The sequence below is a fragment of the Fundulus heteroclitus genome, chromosome 19, assembly GCF_011125445.2.
Source record: "Fundulus heteroclitus isolate FHET01 chromosome 19, MU-UCD_Fhet_4.1, whole genome shotgun sequence".
NCBI classification, from domain to species: Eukaryota; Metazoa; Chordata; class Actinopteri; order Cyprinodontiformes; family Fundulidae; genus Fundulus; species Fundulus heteroclitus.
The window spans coordinates 17,230,732-17,247,406 of NC_046379.1; the positions used below are offsets into that span (position 1 = coordinate 17,230,732).

Here is a 16,675-nt window from a genome sequence, read left to right on the forward strand (position 1 = left end):
AAAGTAAGCTGTAAGCTCCTAAAAATTGTGTATGTGCTCCAAAAGACTAACCTGAACTCTCTCTAGAGAGGCCCCTGTAATTTCTGGAAAACTAACCTGCCCATTCCAGAAAATAATGTTAAACTCTACACAAAAAACCTGTAAAACACAAAGTGATGCTCTTTGTTCACTTATTCTGGAAAGTGCCGTTTAAACTCTGAAATAGTATGAGAAGCAAAAATGTAATTGTAATTTTTGGAAAGTATCTTGTTAGCTTATTTGAAAATAAATTGTTGAAAAGTAGCCCATAAGAGAATTATAAAAAAAAAATTAAAAAAAACACTTTAAATTCTGGAAAAAGTAACATTTAAGCTCCTTGTTGTATGAAAGCTGCAGAAAAGTTGTCTTTAAACTCTTATAAAAGGTAGCTGCTAGTTCTAAAAAGATAATCTGAACTTTCCAGAAAGAGTTGTTAGTTCTGGAAAATGAGTCTTTGTATTTTAATCTCTGAATTCCTAAAATGACCTTGTTTATCTGAAAGTACCTTGTTGCTGCCAGGAAAATGTGGGCTTTATTATTGTCAGGTTCAAACACCTAAAACATTTATTAACAACACAAGAAGGAGAGACAACAATGAGGTTTGGTTTTCAAATTATCTTGCAAGGAGAGGAGCTGAGATGCTTAATACAGATCTCCAAAACTCGCTCTAAAGCACTCCGTTCCCTCCTTTATTTTTATTAGGCATTGTCAAGCTAAGGGGCAGGAAAAGCAAAACAACTGTGACCTTCAAGATGGTACCAATCAGTTCGCACAGCTCAGTTATCCGTAAGCACTCCAGATGGCTGAACAGAGTTCATAAAAACACTTATAGTCACAACATGCAAAGATGAGAGAAAGATCAGCCACAAGAAATACACTTTAACATCTAAAACCTTAAAACGTATTAGTAGTAAAGAGTAAATATATATGATAAATGCAATGAACATAGTAAATAAGATACATAGTAAGAATAATTCTATCAGTTATTCAATAATTATTGGATGATTTTTATTTTTAGTGATTTAAAATGTTCATTTATTTTTTCATTTGCTATTAATTTGTCAATATTGGCCTCATATTCAGTCAAACGTTTGTGCTTCGCTATTTTAGAAATTATAAACCAGAAGCACGTGTGCAAGGCAGCACATTTCTAAACCAATGGTTATCAGGTGTAATAACAACAGTCAGTACAATAAAACGATATAACCACCACGGACTGCAGTCATCCGTTCAGAATTGATAAGCTGTTGGGCAAGCTGTCACCTGCTCAGATGTTGTGTGAACCCCACATATAATTATTAACTCCATGTGTTTATGCAAGAGCGACTTTGGTCACAAAATGACAGGTTTGCTCCGCGGTGGAGAGCCGACGCACAGCAGAGGATCTCTGAGTGCCGGGATGATGGAGGAAAAGCAACAGAAGCTCAGCCTGAGGCGAGACGTGGGGCTGGTCGGCGCCGTGTCGCTGATCGCAGGGACGATGATCGGATCTGGGATCTTCATGTCCCCGCAGACCGTTATCTCCTCTATTGGCAGCTCGGGGGCCAGCCTGGTGGTGTGGGCCAGCTGCGGCCTGCTGGTGATACTGGTGTCCTTCTGCTACGCTGAACTGGGCACCGTCATCCAGGAGTCAGGGGGAGAGTACATCTACATCCTCAGGACATCGGGTCCAGTCATGGCCTTCATGTTGGCCTTCACCTCCATCTTATTTGTGAGACCCGCTGGAGTCGCCGGCATCTCTCTGAGCTTTGCTCAGTACGTCGTGGCTCCTTTCTATCCAGAATGCCCTCCTCCAGAGCTGGTGGTGAAATGTGTGGCTGCAGCTGCGATCGTGGTCCTGGCGATCGTAAACTGCATGAATGTTCGCTTCTCGATGTCGGTGCAGGTGTTCTTTATGGTGGCTAAGGTTGTGGCCTTGGCAATCATTATCATAGGGGGGGTGGTCATGCTTGCCAAAGGGAGCACGGAAAGCTTTGAAAACTCCTTTGAGAACTCAAACGTGGGCATCAATCCAATCGGTATTGCTCTCTACCAGGGACTGTGGTCATATGACGGCTGGAACAATCTGAACTACGTGACTGAGGAGCTGAAGCGTCCAGAGGTAAGAATAAATAAGGATGTGAAAAGTTAGGTGATGCCGCAGGATGTACCTGCACTGCAAAAAAGGAACTAAAAGTAAGTAAAGTGTTCTTAGAATTAGTATATTTTTCCTTGATTTGAGCATGTAAATAAGACTATTTGCCAGTGGAATGAGTATATTTTACCCCTAAAATAAGATAATTAGATATCCTGCACTTGAAATAAGATGATGGAGATGAATTGTTCTTATTTTAAGTGCATAAATCTTATTCCATTGGCAAATAGTCTTATATACCTGCTCAAACCAAGGAAAAATGTACTAATTTCAAGAAATTTTTACTTACTTTTAGTTTCCTTTTTGCAGTGTGTCAAACCAACGAGCGGCAGCTGCACCCTGGGTTTTAAACTGCAAGTAGGCTGCAACAGCTTGTAGTAGCACATGTAGCAGCAATAAGCCTCAGTAGTAGCTTTGTTTAGTCTCTGTCTTTATTAGTCTCTCACGTCATGGTGATGGGATTTCGGCCCAATCTTTACGATGCTGCTGCTGCATATTGACGTTTTTCAGACCTTTTCTTTCTGCAAAGTTCAGACCCAAATCTCTGCGGTTTGAGGTCTGAGCTTTAAATGTACATCTGCAGTTCTTTGATCCGTTTCTTTTCCTTTCCTTTCAGCCACTCTGTCTGTAGATGTGTTGCCGTGTTTGGGATCCTTTTATGGATCAACTTAAAGCTGCGGTTTGTGTGTAAATGAGAATTTGAAACAGAAAAATTAGAAAAAGCTACTAAACTGCAAAAAGGGGACCTCAAAGTAGGAAAATTCTTCTTGAAATGAGTGTATTTTTCATTGATTTGTGCAGCTAAATCAGACTATTTGCCAATGGAATAAGATTTTTGCACTTGAAATGAGAACTATTCATCTCCATCATCTTATTTTAAGTGCAGGATGTCTAATTATCTTATTTTAGGGGTAGAAATTCTCATTCCATTGGCAAATAGTCTTATTTAGCTGCTCAAATCAAGGAAAATATATACATTTTAAGAAAAATTTACTTAACTTTTAGGTTCCCTTTTTGCAGTGTAAAATAAATACCTACTTATATAGTTCAACATGATCTAGAACTGAAAACGCTGCGTATTTGTCTCCATGCTTTGTTGTGCAGCCTTCACTCAGTTTATGACTTCCATCTTTATTTAAAACTTATGAACACATGGACTTCAAATATTCAGATTCATTTTTTACTTTAGCATATTTAGCTGGTTGCAAGGTGGAGCAGCAATTAGCGCTGTTGTCCTGGGATTTGAGTTTGCATGTTCTCCCTCTGCACTGTTCTGCATGTGGGTTCTGAGTACTCTGGCCACCTCCCACAGTCCAAAAAACATCCATGTTCACAGTTAACTTCTGTAAATTGCCCGGCTGTCTATTTTTGTTGCCCTGTGATGGACCAAGGACTTCATGGTTGAATCGTTGATTGCAAGTTACCCAAATCAGAAACCTTCCATTCATGGAAAACCCTCAGGTACGTCCTGTTGATGGGTGAGAGTCGAGGTTTCACACTGGAGAAGTCACCGGTCCACACAATTACACAATCATGTATAAATGCAATTACACTACAACAAGGATTTAAACCTACAACCTTCTTGGTGCGATGTCACAGTCGTAGCAACCGCTCCTCTATTTGGATCCAAACCCATGTCCCGCTGCCATTTTCTCGTTAAAGATGACAGGTGTTGTCCTACATCCCCGTCAAAACAAGCCTTTCTTGGTCAGTTCTCTCCCAATTGTTCAGTCATAGGATTTAACAGCCCAGATGCCAAGAGCTGTAGATTCTGAGGTTGAGCTTTTGTTTTATTTATTCGAGCAATTTCTCTGAGGAAGGACTGACCTTGTTGGGGTAAATTCTCAGGGAACTCCACTCCTGAGACGCCCTATAGATAGCATATCAGTGGTTTAAATCAGCAATAAAGCCAGCAATGTGGACCACTGACAAGTGATGTAACATTTCAGATTTTAACCTCGCTATGTTAGCATTTAATCATTTTGAGCTCATTAGTTAATGTCAACAGAAGATAAGGCGCTAAATGTTTGCAGCAGTTTTGCGTCCTTCAATCTCAGCCTGATGCAGTCAGACGAAGGAAGGCAGCTTGAAGTGATGTCAAACTCAACTACCCTGCTGCACAATCATTCATTGTCTATTCAAGAGTAATTTTACCACCTGTTGCTCAGTTTAACATTACCTAATGGTTCACTGTACATATACCACAAGATCTGGGCTGTGTTTAGTGTAAATCCTCTCAGCTAGCAGCAACATCCTCCCACGATGGATCAAGGACTGAGTCTGAAGAGGGAAGTCGGGATAATAGGAGCCGTGTCTTTCATCGCTGGGACCATGATGGGATCTGGGATCTTCATTTCCCCACAGTATGTCCTGCTGGCAATCGGCAGCCCCGGGGCCAGCCTCGTCGTATGGGCCTGCTGCGGTCTGATAGCCATGCTGGGGGGTCTCTGCTACGCCGAACTGGGGACGGTCATACCGGAGTCTGGAGGGGAGTACGTCTACATGCTGCGGACCGCGGGGAAGACCATGGCCTTCGTGTTTGTCTTCAGCTTCGTCAGCGTCATGAGGCCCGCCAGCGCCACAGGGATCGCCCTGAGCGTTGCCGAGTACGTCGTGGCCCCCTTTTACAGCGACTGCGCCCCCCCACGGCTGGTGGTAAAATGCGCGGCTGCTGTGGCCATCCTGGCCTTGGCTCTGGTCAATTGCCTGAGCGTGCGCTTGGCCACCGGCATCCAGGTGGTTAGCATGGCCGTTAAAGTGCTGACGATGGCGGTGATCATACTGGTGGGAGTCGTGATGCTCTTTCAGGGACACACTGAGAACTTTGAGCAATCCTTTGACGGAACGAATGTCGGCGTGAATGCCGTTGGCATTGCTTTCTATCAGGGCCTGTGGTCCTACGGTGGCTGGAATACTCTAAATTATTTAACCGAGGAGCTCAAACGACCAGAAGTAAGAAGAAATAAGGATGTAAAAAGTTAGGTGATGCCGCAGGATGTACCTGTCAAACCAACGAGCGGCAGCTGCACCCTGGGTTTTAAACTGCAAGTAGGCTGCAACAGCTTGTAGTAGCACATGTAGCATCAATAAGCCTCAGTAGTTGCTTTGTTTAGTCTCTGTCTTTATTAGTCTCTCACGTCATGGTGATGGGATTTCGGCCCAGTCTTTACGATGCTGCTGCTGCATATTGACGTTTTTCAGACCTTTTCTTTCTGCAAAGTTCAGACCCAAATCTCTGCGGTTTGAGGTCTGAGCTTTAAATGTACATTGCAGTTCTTTGGTCGGTTTCTTTTCCTTTCCTTTCAGCCACTCTGTCTGTAGATGTGTTGCCGTGTTTGGGATCCTTGTCCGGATCAACTAAAAGCTGCAGTTTGTGTGTAAATGAGAATTTGAAACAGAAAAATTAGAAAAAGCTACTACACTGCAAAAAGGGGACCTCAAAGTAGGTAAAATCCTCTTGAAATGAGTGTATTTTTTCATTGATTTGTGCAGCTAAATCAGACTATTTGCCAATGGAATAAGATTTTTGCACTTGAAATGAGAACTATTCATCTCCATCATCTTATTTTAAGTGCAGGATGTCTAATTATCTTATTTTAGGGGTAGAAATTCTCATTCCATTGGCAAATAGTCTTATTTGCCAATGGAATGTTTATTTACTTTTAGGTTCACTTTTTGCAGTGTAAAATAAATATGTATTTATGTAGTTCCACATGATCTAGAACTAAAAACGCGTATTTGTCTCCATGCTTTGTTGTGCAGCCTTTACTCAGTTTATGACTTCTATCTTCATTTTAAACTTATGAACACATGGACTTCAAATATTCAGATTCATTTTTTACTTTAGCATATTTAGCTGGTTGCAAGGTGGAGCAGCTATTAACGCTGCTGTCCTGGGATTTTAGTTTGCATGTTCTCCCTCTGCACTGTTCTGCATGTGGGTTCTGAGTACTCTGGCCACCTCCCACAGTCCAAAAACATCCATGTTCACAGTTAACTTCTGTAAATTGCCCGGCTGTCTATTTTTGTTGTCCTGTGATGGACCAAGGACTTCATGGTTGAATCGTTGATTGTAAGTTACCCAAATCAGAAACCTTCCATTCATGGAAAACACAAAGGTACATCCTGTTGATGAGTGAGAGTCGGGGTGCACACTGGAGAACTCACCGGTCCAACAGAGACACACAATCATGTATAAATGCAATTGCACCACAACAAGGATTTAAACCTACAACCTTCTTGGTACGATGTAACAGTTGTAGCAACCGCTCCTCTATTTGGATCCAAACCCATGTCCCGCTGCCATTTTCTCGTTAAAGATGACAGGTGTTGTCCTACATCCCCGTCAAAACAAGCCGTCCTTGGTCAGTTCTCTCCCAATTGTTCAGTCATAGGATTTAACAGCCCAGATGCCAAGAGCTGTAGATTCTGAGGTTGAGCTTTTGTTTTATTTATTCGAGCAATTTCTCTGAGGAAGGACTGACCTTGTTGGGGTAAATTCTCAGGGAACTCCACTCCTGAGACGCCCTATAGATAGCATATCAGTGGTTTAAATCAGCAATAAAGCCAGCAATGTGGAGCACTGACAAGTGATGTAACATTTCAGATTTTAACCTCGCTATGTTAGCATTTTATCATTTTGAGCTTATTAGTTAATGTCAACCGAAGATAAGGCGCTAAATGTTTGCAGCAGTTTTGCGTCCTTCAATCTCAGCCTGATGCAGTCAGACGAAGGAAGGCAGCTTGAAGTGATGTCAAACTCAACTACCCTGCTGCACAATCATTCATTGTCTATTCAAGAGTAATTTTACCACCTGTTGCTCAGTTTAACATTACCTAATGGTTCACTGTACATATACCACAAGATCTGGGCTGTGTTTAGTGTAAATCCTCTCAGAGCTAGCAGCAACATCCTCCCACGATGGATCAAGGACTGAGTCTGAAGAGGGAAGTCGGGATAATAGGAGCCGTGTCTTTCATCGCTGGGACCATGATGGGATCTGGGATCTTCATTTCCCCACAGTATGTCCTGCTGGCAATCGGCAGCCCCGGGGCCAGCCTCGTCGTATGGGCCTGCTGCGGTCTGATAGCCATGCTGGGGGGTCTCTGCTACGCCGAACTGGGGACGGTCATACCGGAGTCTGGAGGGGAGTACGTCTACATGCTGCGGACCGCGGGGAAGACCATGGCCTTCGTGTTTGTCTTCAGCTTCGTCAGCGTCATGAGGCCCGCCAGCGCCACAGGGATCGCCCTGAGCGTTGCCGAGTACGTCGTGGCCCCCTTTTACAGCGACTGCGCCCCCCCACGGCTGGTGGTAAAATGCGCGGCTGCTGTGGCCATCCTGGCCTTGGCTCTGGTCAATTGCCTGAGCGTGCGCTTGGCCACCGGCATCCAGGTGGTTAGCATGGCCGTTAAAGTGCTGACGATGGCGGTGATCATACTGGTGGGAGTCGTGATGCTCTTTCAGGGACACACTGAGAACTTTGAGCAATCCTTTGACGGAACGAATGTCGGCGTGAATGCCGTTGGCATTGCTTTCTATCAGGGCCTGTGGTCCTACGGTGGCTGGAATACTCTAAATTATTTAACCGAGGAGCTCAAACGACCAGAAGTAAGAAGAAATAAGGATGTAAAAAGTTAGGTGATGCCGCAGGATGTACCTGTCAAACCAACGAGCGGCAGCTGCACCCTGGGTTTTAAACTGCAAGTAGGCTGCAACAGCTTGTAGTAGCACATGTAGCATCAATAAGCCTCAGTAGTTGCTTTGTTTAGTCTCTGTCTTTATTAGTCTCTCACGTCATGGTGATGGGATTTCGGCCCAGTCTTTACGATGCTGCTGCTGCATATTGACGTTTTTCAGACCTTTTCTTTCTGCAAAGTTCAGACCCAAATCTCTGCGGTTTGAGGTCTGAGCTTTAAATGTACATTGCAGTTCTTTGGTCGGTTTCTTTTCCTTTCCTTTCAGCCACTCTGTCTGTAGATGTGTTGCCGTGTTTGGGATCCTTGTCCGGATCAACTAAAAGCTGCAGTTTGTGTGTAAATGAGAATTTGAAACAGAAAAATTAGAAAAAGCTACTACACTGCAAAAAGGGGACCTCAAAGTAGGTAAAATCCTCTTGAAATGAGTGTATTTTTCATTGATTTGTGCAGCTAAATCAGACTATTTGCCAATGGAATAAGATTTTTGCACTTGAAATGAGAACTATTCATCTCCATCATCTTATTTTAAGTGCAGGATGTCTAATTATCTTATTTTAGGGGTAGAAATTCTCATTCCATTGGCAAATAGTCTTATTTGCCAATGGAATGTTTATTTACTTTTAGGTTCACTTTTTGCAGTGTAAAATAAATATGTATTTATGTAGTTCCACATGATCTAGAACTAAAAACGCGTATTTGTCTCCATGCTTTGTTGTGCAGCCTTTACTCAGTTTATGACTTCTATCTTCATTTTAAACTTATGAACACATGGACTTCAAATATTCAGATTCATTTTTACTTTAGCATATTTAGCTGGTTGCAAGGTGGAGCAGCTATTAACGCTGCTGTCCTGGGATTTTAGTTTGCATGTTCTCCCTCTGCACTGTTCTGCATGTGGGTTCTGAGTACTCTGGCCACCTCCCACAGTCCAAAAACATCCATGTTCACAGTTAACTTCTGTAAATTGCCCGGCTGTCTATTTTTGTTGTCCTGTGATGGACCAAGGACTTCATGGTTGAATCGTTGATTGTAAGTTACCCAAATCAGAAACCTTCCATTCATGGAAAACACAAAGGTACATCCTGTTGATGAGTGAGAGTCGGGGTGCACACTGGAGAACTCACCGGTCCAACAGAGACACACAATCATGTATAAATGCAATTGCACCACAACAAGGATTTAAACCTACAACCTTCTTGGTACGATGTAACAGTTGTAGCAACCGCTCCTCTATTTGGATCCAAACCCATGTCCCGCTGCCATTTTCTCGTTAAAGATGACAGGTGTTGTCCTACATCCCCGTCAAAACAAGCCGTCCTTGGTCAGTTCTCTCCCAATTGTTCAGTCATAGGATTTAACAGCCCAGATGCCAAGAGCTGTAGATTCTGAGGTTGAGCTTTTGTTTTATTTATTCGAGCAATTTCTCTGAGGAAGGACTGACCTTGTTGGGGTAAATTCTCAGGGAACTCCACTCCTGAGACGCCCTATAGATAGCATATCAGTGGTTTAAATCAGCAATAAAGCCAGCAATGTGGAGCACTGACAAGTGATGTAACATTTCAGATTTTAACCTCGCTATGTTAGCATTTTATCATTTTGAGCTTATTAGTTAATGTCAACCGAAGATAAGGCGCTAAATGTTTGCAGCAGTTTTGCGTCCTTCAATCTCAGCCTGATGCAGTCAGACGAAGGAAGGCAGCTTGAAGTGATGTCAAACTCAACTACCCTGCTGCACAATCATTCATTGTCTATTCAAGAGTAATTTTACCACCTGTTGCTCAGTTTAACATTACCTAATGGTTCACTGTACATATACCACAAGATCTGGGCTGTGTTTAGTGTAAATCCTCTCAGAGCTAGCAGCAACATCCTCCCACGATGGATCAAGGACTGAGTCTGAAGAGGGAAGTCGGGATAATAGGAGCCGTGTCTTTCATCGCTGGGACCATGATGGGATCTGGGATCTTCATTTCCCCACAGTATGTCCTGCTGGCAATCGGCAGCCCCGGGGCCAGCCTCGTCGTATGGGCCTGCTGCGGTCTGATAGCCATGCTGGGGGGTCTCTGCTACGCCGAACTGGGGACGGTCATACCGGAGTCTGGAGGGGAGTACGTCTACATGCTGCGGACCGCGGGGAAGACCATGGCCTTCGTCTTTGTCTTCAGCTTCGTCAGCGTCATGAGGCCCGCCAGCGCCACAGGGATCGCCCTGAGCGTTGCCGAGTACGTCGTGGCCCCCTTTTACAGCGGCTGCGCCCCCCCACGGCTGGTGGTAAAATGCGCGGCTGCTGTGGCCATCCTGGCCTTGGCTCTGGTCAATTGCCTGAGCGTGCGCTTGGCCACCGGCATCCAGGTGGTTAGCATGGCCGTTAAAGTGCTGACGATGGCGGTGATCATACTGGTGGGAGTCGTGATGCTCTTTCAGGGACACACTGAGAACTTTGAGCAATCCTTTGACGGAACGAATGTCGGCGTGAATGCCGTTGGCATTGCTTTCTATCAGGGCCTGTGGTCCTATGATGGCTGGAACACTCTAAATTATTTAACCGAGGAGCTCAAACGACCAGAAGTAAGAATAATCAGGTTTGCTATCCTTCTTGATGGTTTACAAAAATGACTTAACTCACTTCAAAGCAGCCAGACCTTATTTTAATCTCCAGAACATTGGTTATTAAGGCTTTGAAAGGGTCTTTTAGAGGTTTTCTTTGGTTGCTTTTTCTCTTATTTTCTGTACAGGCTTTGTTCCTGACTGAAGCCACTCATGGTCCTAGACTGGAAATTAGTGACAACAGTAAAAAGTCTAAAGAAAAGCTTTGAAAGTTTGGTGAATTACTGATCTAGATTAAAAGAAAGTGACAGTCATGCTGGGCGGGCTCTGCTGCACCGAACTGGTGACGATCGTATCAGAGTTTGGAGAGAAATGTGTCTTCATGCTGTGGACTGTGGGGAAATCTGCGTCCTTCATGTTTGTTTTCAGCTTCGCCAGTCTTGGTCCAGTTCTTTAGCCAGACAATGTGCTAAGAAACGCTTTGAAAGGGATTCAGAAAATCTTGAGAACTAATGATCAGGATTTCAAGAAGGAAGGAATTTAATAATTTATCCCATTTCCAGTAAGCAGAAAGAATAAACGTGTTAAAGTTGGCGTTTAACTCACCGAAGCTCCCTCTGCTATACATACAATCACCCTAGCAGGGCTCGTATAATGAGAGTTTATGATCGACTGATGGACGTAAGAACATTTACAACCGGACTTTGGTTAATCTTAGAACCAGCTGGCTTGCTGCCCTCTGACCAGTCCCTGTCTTCTCTGTGAAAGTAGTTTGAAGACACCTTGAAGTTTTCATTGCGGCGTGCTGGATCTCTTTTATCTCGGCGTCCGTCATGGCAAATAAAAAAGCAGAGGGCCTGAAAATGAAGAGGGTGATTGGACTGGACGGAGGCGTAGCTCTAGTCTCCGGAACCATGATCGGTTCTGGGATATTCATGTCTCCGCAGTTTGTTCTGGGCTACGTGGGAAGCCCCGGAGCCAGTCTGGTGATCTGGGCTCTCTCTGGAGCCGTGGCTCTGCTCGCTGCGCTGTCCTACACTGAACTCGGGACCATCATCCCCGAATCTGGAGGGGAGTTCATCTACATCCTGAGGATTTATGGTTCCTGTCCAGCTTTCTTCGCAGCTGTCACCTTTATCCTGCTGGTGAAACCTTTCAGCATCGCTGCCATGGCCATCAGCATAGCAGAGTATGCCATGGCCCCCTTTTACTCCAGCTGCCAGCCTCCGCAGCTGGCTGTGAAATGCACGGCAGCCGTCGCCATCCTGGTCGTTTCCACCCTCAACATCCTGAACGCCCGCATTGCTGTCAGGGTTCAAGTGGTCTTCCTGGTGGCCAAGGTTTTGGCGCTCACGGTTATTGTAATTGGTGGGATGGTGGAGGTCACACGGGACAGCGATGTGTTTGTGGAAAATCTTAAAGCAGAAAATTCTTTTAAAGACACGCGTTACTCTGCGGGTGCTTTAGGAATGGCTTTCTATCAAGGTCTCTGGTCTTATGCCGGCTGGTATAACCTAAATTATGTCCTGGAGGAGCTTAAAAGACCAGAGGTGAGCTTTTGCGTAAAGTTTTGTGTTTCACTGACGTCACCAATTCCGTGTGTGGGAATGTTAAAACCAACATAAAATCCTAAATGTTCCTAATCACTTAAAATTAATCTAAAGGGTGAACACTTTTCCCTTCCAGTCAGCTATATTTCTGTGTATTCTTTAGGATTCAAAATACCTTTAACATCACCACAAAAATTAAAACTTTAATAAAAAATGTCAATATTTAGAGCTTTAGAGCAATCTATAAAATCATGAATCTAATTTATTATTGCAGCGACATATACATGGAACACATTTCTCATTTCTTAGAACAACTCAGCGGGTCAAGCTGGGCACGCCTCCGTGGTGTGTGAAGAAAAATGCAATCTCACAACAACTTCACACGATGTTCAGTCAGTCCCTCAGGGAGATTATTAAAAAAAAGAAGTAGAAGAAGTTTGCTGCTGATCTTCAGACACGTATCTTTAAATGTTTCACTGGGAACCAAACAGTTGTCCTCCTGTCATATCCTTGGCCAACGTAAAAACAGGCTTTCTCACCTACTTTTAGCTATGAGAACTGTTGAAGCCGTCTGCTTCCCCCGGGTTCGTTAATTCGTTGTGCAGGACTTTAAAATAATAACTCAGCCATGGACGCAGAATTTCAGTTTCACCTTTTGCAAAAGGGAGAGATGGTACACTTGCCGATTCCGGGCAACAACTCTGATCTCTCCCCGCTCAGGCTGGTTTTTATTAAAGTTAGAACATAGATTATACAAAGTCACACAATGAATGACGCACACATCATATCGCTATCTTACTCCCTAATAACTATCTTCCCTCGTTATTTTCTCCAGCTGCATGTGAACCAGAGTTTCTGTTCTTTCCCACTGCCTGGACTGGCCTTGAAACGTTCTCCTGATACTCATACACAGAACCTATTCACATTCTCTTCTTCTGACAAACAGACAGGCCTCAAAGCAAATATATTGCACATTAAAAGCATGTTATACCTTCATAAATGTGTACTAAAAAATTAATCAAAGTTAATACATTCCACAGAACCTTGTTTCTTTCTTTGGATGTTACTGATAGTTATAGCTTGGCTTTTTGTGATGTAAACCTCGTCTCCGTCAGCTTTTGCCTTACAGTTGGCTCTCAAGCAAGCAACCTGTTCTCCATATATATATATACGCATTATTCTCTTTTCAAGGTATGATGTTTTGAGTTTGCTGATGCTGACCTCCTTGCAATCAATGGACCTTTAGTTCAGACCAGTCAGAGACTTGCAGGTTTGTCATTCACTAATGTTGCATTCAATTTGCCTGGGAAAACGAAAATAGGAGCCAGGAATGACGCAAACCCAAGTAAAAAGTTAATACGGTCGAGGAAGTCGGGATAAAAAAAAACGTTAGTCTTATACCAACTAAAACAAATCAATACTTGAATTCTATAGATAGATAGATAGATAGATAGATAGATAGATAGATAGATAGATAGATAGATAGATAGATAGATAGATAGCACCAAGTTTCTTAATATTAGCACTGGGGAGGAAATTACACCTTTTTGAGCTTGACTGACTGAGCAGTTTACTTATCAGAAAGACGACAGCCTCTACTTCAAGGCTTTCTCTCAATGTGCAACGACAACTTTTAGATTCATCAGACTGTATGGATAAACTAAGCTCAGTATCATCAGCATAAGTAGTGATTTATGTATCCCATGCTGTCCAATGAATTACTCCAATCAGTAGAGTATTGGTACTGAGCCCTGTGGTACTCCAAAAACTAACTGTGGTGCATGAGGAAGATTTATCATTAATCTTTAAGGCACATAGGATATAAATCAGTTTAGTGCCATTACCTTGAACCCAACAGCATTTTCAAGCTTTTGTAGGAAAATATTGTAATTAACCATCATATGCAGCACCAAGATCTAACAGGCAAGCGCAGCCCCATTTTCTGAGGCTTTAAGAATATTGTTACCCAATTTCACTAATGCTATTTTGGCATTTCACTTGGATGAGCTCTGAAACCTGTGTAGCTATCACAGTTCAAATTTTCATGCAGTATTTTCACATAGATTTTTCAAGAATTCAAGATAATTAAGGTAGATATACAGTAAGTCTGTAATTTATTAGGGTATTTTGATTGAAAGCTGGTTCCCTAATAAAACATTTAATCACAGCAACCATAAATGTTTGTGGTACACATTCATTTATGAAGGATAAGGGCTAACAAAGCCACAAGTAAAATGTTGTAAAACAAAAGATTTTAAAGATTAGACGAAAGTATTCATAAAAATAAGGCTTTTTAATGTTGTTAAGGAGGCATTGTGTTCCCACATCTGAGTTGAATCCAATAATTGGATGTTTGAAAATGCTATTTTAATGACAATGTTATTATTTCAAATATATTTTAGCAAGGTTACATTTTGGTTTTGTTTCGTCCCCTCACAGGTAAACCTTCCCAGAGCTCTGGTGATAGCAATCTCTCTGGTCACTGGCTTGTATCTGCTGGTGAATGTGAGCTATCTGACGGTGATGACGCCCCAGGAGCTCATGTCCTCCACCGCCGTGGCCGTCACCTGGGGGTGAGAGCAAGTCCGGTTGTTTTACGGGTATTTTGAGTCTGCAAGAAATTCCAGTTTTGACCAGGAACGCCTCTGAATCAGGAACAAGGTGCTGGGAAGCTGGGGTTGGATCATGTCGTTGGCTGCAGCCCTGTCTGCGTTCGGTTCCTTGAATGGGACATTCTTCAGCGGGGGTCGAGTCTGCTTTGTGGCGGCCAGGGAGGGCCACATGGTAAACTTCTCGTCTGTTTTATCGAAAAACGTATAGCTGTTTAAAATAAGAGTTGTCACAAATATTTATGCGGCTCCACGTTTTTTTTGTTTTACATAGCCAGATATTCTCTCCATGGCTCACATCCACCGCCTGACTCCCTCTCCGGCTCTCATCTTCACCACTGTGATCTCGCTGGTGGTGCTCATCCCCGGAGACTTTCAGAGTATAGTCAACTACTTCAGGTGAACTATACCTTGTTTTTTTTGTTGTTTAAATAAAACAAAACCTTGTTTTAGTCTATCTAAAGCAACTTTTCATTGCCGTTTTCAGTTTCACAGCCTGGTTTTTCTATGCTGTCACTCTGTCTGGACTGATCTATCTCAAAATAAGGAAACCGGAGCTCCCAAGACCGTACAGCGTCAGTGTCACACACTCAGTAAATTAACATTAATTAACTACTAACAACAGTTCTGCATCATGCCCGTCTCTTCTCCTCCTCTCCACAGGTCCCCATCGTGCTCCCCATTCTGATCCTGCTGGTGGCAGTTTTCCTCGTACTGGCCCCCATCATAGACCAGCCTCAGATTGAATACCTTTACGTGGCGTTATTTATCCTGAGTGGTGCAATAATCTATGTACCGTTCATCCATTACAAGCTCTGCCCGGGGCTGTTCGATAGGGTGACAATGTTCCTGCAGCTGTTCCTGGAGGTGGCCCCGGCAGAAAAAAACCTGTGATTTCAAGCTTGCTGCGGGTTAATCTTAACCTGCGGGGACAATAAGCTCCAAAAACCAGTTTATGTAATTGGTTTAAACAGACTGTGTTTTATCCTTGCTGCACTTATTTAAATTAAACTGTGTGTTTAAAAAGAATTACGATAATTTATTTTAAGCACATTTTATGGTAGGAAAAAGTCAAATCTGCAACAAATCGTGCAGTTATTTCTGATAAGCTGTATTTTGTTACTGCATAAACAGACGCATTACAAAGAGGCGTTTCGATTCGTAGCAGCTGCTTTATTTGGTTAAAACAATAATTTAAAAAAAAAGTGTCTCAGTGTGATGGCTCCCTCTTTGTAGCTGTATTTTTTACATTTCAGTCAATAAAAGCATAAAAAGCGAAGACACATGATTAAGTTTACATTTTCTGAAGACGATTGTTGATATATTTGGTGCCTTTTCAGTTACTATTCGGTGCACTGAGCTATATTATACACTGGAGTGCTAATCACCGTCTGTTAGAACGAGTCGCTTTGAAGCCACCAGCCGCCATATTGGTACTCCCTATTTCCCCCCAGTAACTAGGGAATATGTGCGCTACAGCATCAAATAACGAGGATTTTCTCATGTTCAGGGGGGGCTTAAAACTTTTAAAATCTGAAATGCCATATACTTTTATGTTATGTTCTAAAACTATCACGTAATGAGAAAGTCATGTGCTGAAATATTTTGCATTTTATTCATTTAAATATATGTATTTAACATTTTTAAATATATAAATAACAATATACAAAAACATATTTACATATGTGTATACATATATATACATATATACATAAACGCATACTTATATAGACATATATATATTTAATATGAATAACATGTAAAATATTTCAGCATCTAATTTCCTAGTAGTTGATAGTGTTAGTACATCCACTGACTAGTGGATGTACTAACTAGAATTACCTGTGAAACGTTTTCACGAAGCCAGAAAACTGCTTGTTGTTGCAACCAAATCCTATGAGATTCTGTGAGAGTAGGGAGTAGCAAGATGGCGGCCAGTGACTTCAGTTTTTCGGCAAAATCAGCACTCCAGTGTATTATATAGCTCAGTGATTCGGTGAGCCTCCTCGCAATTTTGTTCCGTTTCCCTCCCAAGTGGCATTGGAGGTTTTGTAAAAAACCTCTCCAAAACTAGATTAAAACACACTGATTGATCAGAGTGTGGATGGAATTCTAAA

The 16,675-nt window shown here is 42.7% G+C and overlaps 1 protein-coding gene across 1 annotated transcript; it reads left to right on the forward strand.

Moving 5' to 3' along the window:
• The first annotated feature begins 1,389 nt into the window (after positions 1-1,389).
• Positions 1,390-15,902, forward strand: zmp:0000001267 (b(0,+)-type amino acid transporter 1). Its single transcript, XM_012861557.3, has 6 exons — positions 1,390-2,119; positions 14,389-14,522; positions 14,604-14,733; positions 14,833-14,957; positions 15,046-15,133; positions 15,222-15,902. The coding sequence occupies exons 1-6, from the start codon at positions 1,418-1,420 to the stop codon at positions 15,450-15,452; spliced, it is 1,410 nt and encodes a 469-aa protein (XP_012717011.2). The 5' UTR covers positions 1,390-1,417; the 3' UTR covers positions 15,453-15,902.
• Positions 15,903-16,675: the final 773 nt, after the last annotated feature.